Here is a 3,479-nt window from a genome sequence, read left to right as displayed (position 1 = left end):
GGGCCAGGCCAAAATCCATAATTTTGATGCAATTATCAGCAGTAACACCGATGTTGCTGGGTTTTAAGTCACGGTGGATGACCCCAGCTGAATGAATATAATAAAGTCCGCAGAATATTTGGTAGACCAAGGACCTGATGAGGGGTAACCCCATCTCCTCGCTTTCCAACATCATTTTCAAATCTCTCGGATAGAATGTGGAAACAAGGTAGAGATTATCCAGATCGTTTTTACATATTGCTGTTGTAAATATATCGACCAGATCGATGACATTTTTGTGTTTCATGTGCTTTAGCAAACATACTTCGCGGTATGTACGTTTAGTGTCCATTAACGTGGCAAACGGCCGTGACAGTTTTTTGATGGCCACTGTGGAGTTACTAAGTTTGTTATGAGCCATAGACACATTGCTGAAACTGCCTCCTCCTATATATTCCAGACAACTGTAACAGTTTGGATGCGTCCATTTAATACCGAATTCCTCGGTGACTTCGAAGGACTGCGGGATGTGGTCCATTGGATCTGTTTCTTTTCTGCACCTTTATAATTAGTTACAAATCCTGGGAAGTATTACGCGATGACTCTTCTCTCCAGCTTTCAAAACAATTATGAGCTAAGGCGAACGAGATGACAATATTTATAACGTTAGCCTCGAAGATAACGGGAAAAACTATATTTCCCCGAGAATTTTTGATATTCTATAAATAGCTGAATTCGAAGAAAGTATGTTAGTTTTCCTCTTAACACGTGTTAAGAAGAAATTCTTATTTAGAGGTATTTTACTGATCACGAAATATAATATCGTTACTGATTATAAAATATTTTGTTGGATATAGAGAAAAAAACCGTTCAAAGTTTGCGCACTGAATTTATAATGACCTAGATACTTAATTTCGTTAATTTAAATATTATATTGTATTATATTATATTATGTTATATTATAGAAGAAAGTCCTTTATAACAGCTCATTTAATTTTTCGTAGGCACCCACGTAGAGGCTTCCATCTCGGTTCGTGAGAAGAAAAAAACGCAAACAATTATGTGCATAATATAAAACAACCGAGTGTGCATTAAATGAGATAGTGCTGCTATTTCTAGCAAGTGAAGCAACCACGTAGAGATTACAAAACTAGTTTCTTTTTGTTATATCGAATGAATAATAACGTGGGAGCTTTACGTATTTTATTTTGTTAGAAATAGCAGTAAGGTTTTACCTCAATTGACATTTTTTAAATTTTTATTAATGCAAAAGAGAGAGAAAAATGATATTGGACAATGTTCCCGATGGAATGGACACGGCTGGACTCTTTGATCACAGATTTAGACATAAATATGCAAAACAACTCATAAATTTTATGTCTAAATCTGGGTCGAGTTTCACCTGCAATTTAGGACGTCGGGAAACCAGAATAAAATATTTACAAAATCGAAAAGAACGAGCCCGATTTTTTTACACATGCGCGCGCCGATGCACAAAAGCAAGCTTTTATCTAGAGGGCTCAAACCATGACTATCTTGATTTTTAAAAGCGTTCCAACTGTGACCATCCACTCTTTTCCTAAAGCCTTAAAGCTGTAGCTAGTCTTTTTTTAAGCGCTCCGGTTGTGACCATCACCAGGGTTAGGGTTATTGCAATGCGCTTTATGATAGTGAGAAGCTGGATTAATATTGCCTAGAGGTTAAATAACACAATTACTCGATATGCTAGAAATAACAGCCAAATCATTACTGGTACTACTAAAGCAGCACGGTCCCGGACGCGCGACTGCGCGTTCGGGTCCGTGCTGCTTTAATAGTACCCAAGTGGGGTAGGGTCTGATACTGCTAACCAATGATTAAATGAACCCTATGAGATTTCTACTTTTTTCCTTTTTCTTTCTTTCTTTTGAGGAAATGGTGTATTGTATTAAAACTAGCATACGCGTGTCGGCAAACGTAGTGACATTTTTGTTAATGACAGAAACTGGCACGTCAACACAATGGGGAAAACCATTGATAGATATCAGTAATCTAGTAAATATATGTTCATACTTACCAACCACATGGTCCCGGGTTCAGTCCCACTGCGTGGCATCTTGGGCAAGTGCCTTCTACTATAGCTTCGGGCCGACCAAAGCCTTCTGAGTGGATTTGGTAGACAACCGATGCTGGTGTGTTTACGTCCCCGTAACTTAGTGGTTCGGTAAAAGAGACCATGTGGAGGAGGCACCATGTGGAGGAGGCACCATGTGGAGGAGGCACCATGTGGACGTAAGTAAAAGTATAGAAGCGGGACAGGTTTTATTTGGAAGGCTAAGATCTATCATTTTTGTATTTATTATTAATTACTGAAAAAAAGAGTCTTTCTTTTTTCGTATTCATAGGCGCAGGAGTGGCTGTGTGGTAAGTAGCTTGCTTACCAACCACATGGTTCCGGGTTCAGTCCCACTGCGTGGCACCTTGAGCAAGTGTCTTCGACTATAGCCTCGGGCCGATCAAAGCCTTGTGAGTGGATTTGGTAGACGGAAACTGAATGAAGCCCGTCGTATATATGTATATATATATATATGTGTGTGTGTGTGTTTGTGTGTCTGTGTTTGTCCCCCCAACATCGCTTGACAACCGATGCTGGTGTGTTTATGTCCCCGTAACTTCGTGGTTCGGCAAAAGGGACCGATAGAATAAGTACTAGGCTTCCAAAGAATAAGTCCTGGGGTCGATTTCTTCGACTAAAGGCGGTGCTCCAGCATGGCCGCAGTCAAAAGACTGAAACAAGTAAAAAAAAAAAAAAAAAAAAAAAATAAAAATACTCAGAATTCAGGCACCTGAAGGAACAGATTAGATTGTAACGTCTCGGTTGAAAATATCACCCACATAATGTATGTTTGTACACACACACACACACACACGCACTGACGCAAGCGCGCGCGCATACAATGTACACAGACACACGCACTTATATATATATACATAAATATGTGTACATATAAATACATATAAACAAATATACATGCACACACACACACACGCATACGTATGTACCCACAAATATATATACATATATGTGTACATATTAACATACATACACACACGCATACGTATGTACACACACATATGTATATATATATATATATGTGTGTGTGTGTGTGTGAGTATGTGTACATAAGTACACACTGTATGTTGTAATGTCATATTTTCACTGCATTACTTTCACTTTAATACTGAAAATTATCTCACATATATACAGGCATACATACATATATATAATACATATATGTTGTGTGTATATATATATATATATATATATATATATATATATATATATATGTATATTATACGGGGGTAGCTGATGAAGAAGAATGTTCTCTATGTGGCTTGTGTTTTCTCGTCTACGTTTTGTTTGCAATGTCCTGTACCCAGATATGCACCTATACATACAGGTGGATGTCGGTATGCACATACCTGTACGTATATATGCATATACTCATTTACTATTTGTT

General features: G+C 38.0%; 1 protein-coding gene across 1 annotated transcript; it reads right to left on the bottom strand.

Moving 5' to 3' along the window:
• Position 1: 1 nt before the first annotated feature.
• Positions 2-653, bottom strand: LOC106883704 (mitogen-activated protein kinase 11-like; the record flags this gene model as incomplete). The annotated part of the gene is made up of 1 exon (XM_052971270.1): positions 2-653. A coding segment is annotated over exon 1 (516 nt), but the record flags the coding sequence as incomplete, so codon positions are not given.
• Positions 654-3,479: the final 2,826 nt, after the last annotated feature.

Source organism: Octopus bimaculoides, chromosome 10 (genome assembly GCF_001194135.2).
Source record: "Octopus bimaculoides isolate UCB-OBI-ISO-001 chromosome 10, ASM119413v2, whole genome shotgun sequence".
NCBI classification, from domain to species: Eukaryota; Metazoa; Mollusca; class Cephalopoda; order Octopoda; family Octopodidae; genus Octopus; species Octopus bimaculoides.
Note: the sequence above shows the minus strand (reverse complement) of the source record. Positions and strands in the feature narration are given on the sequence as shown.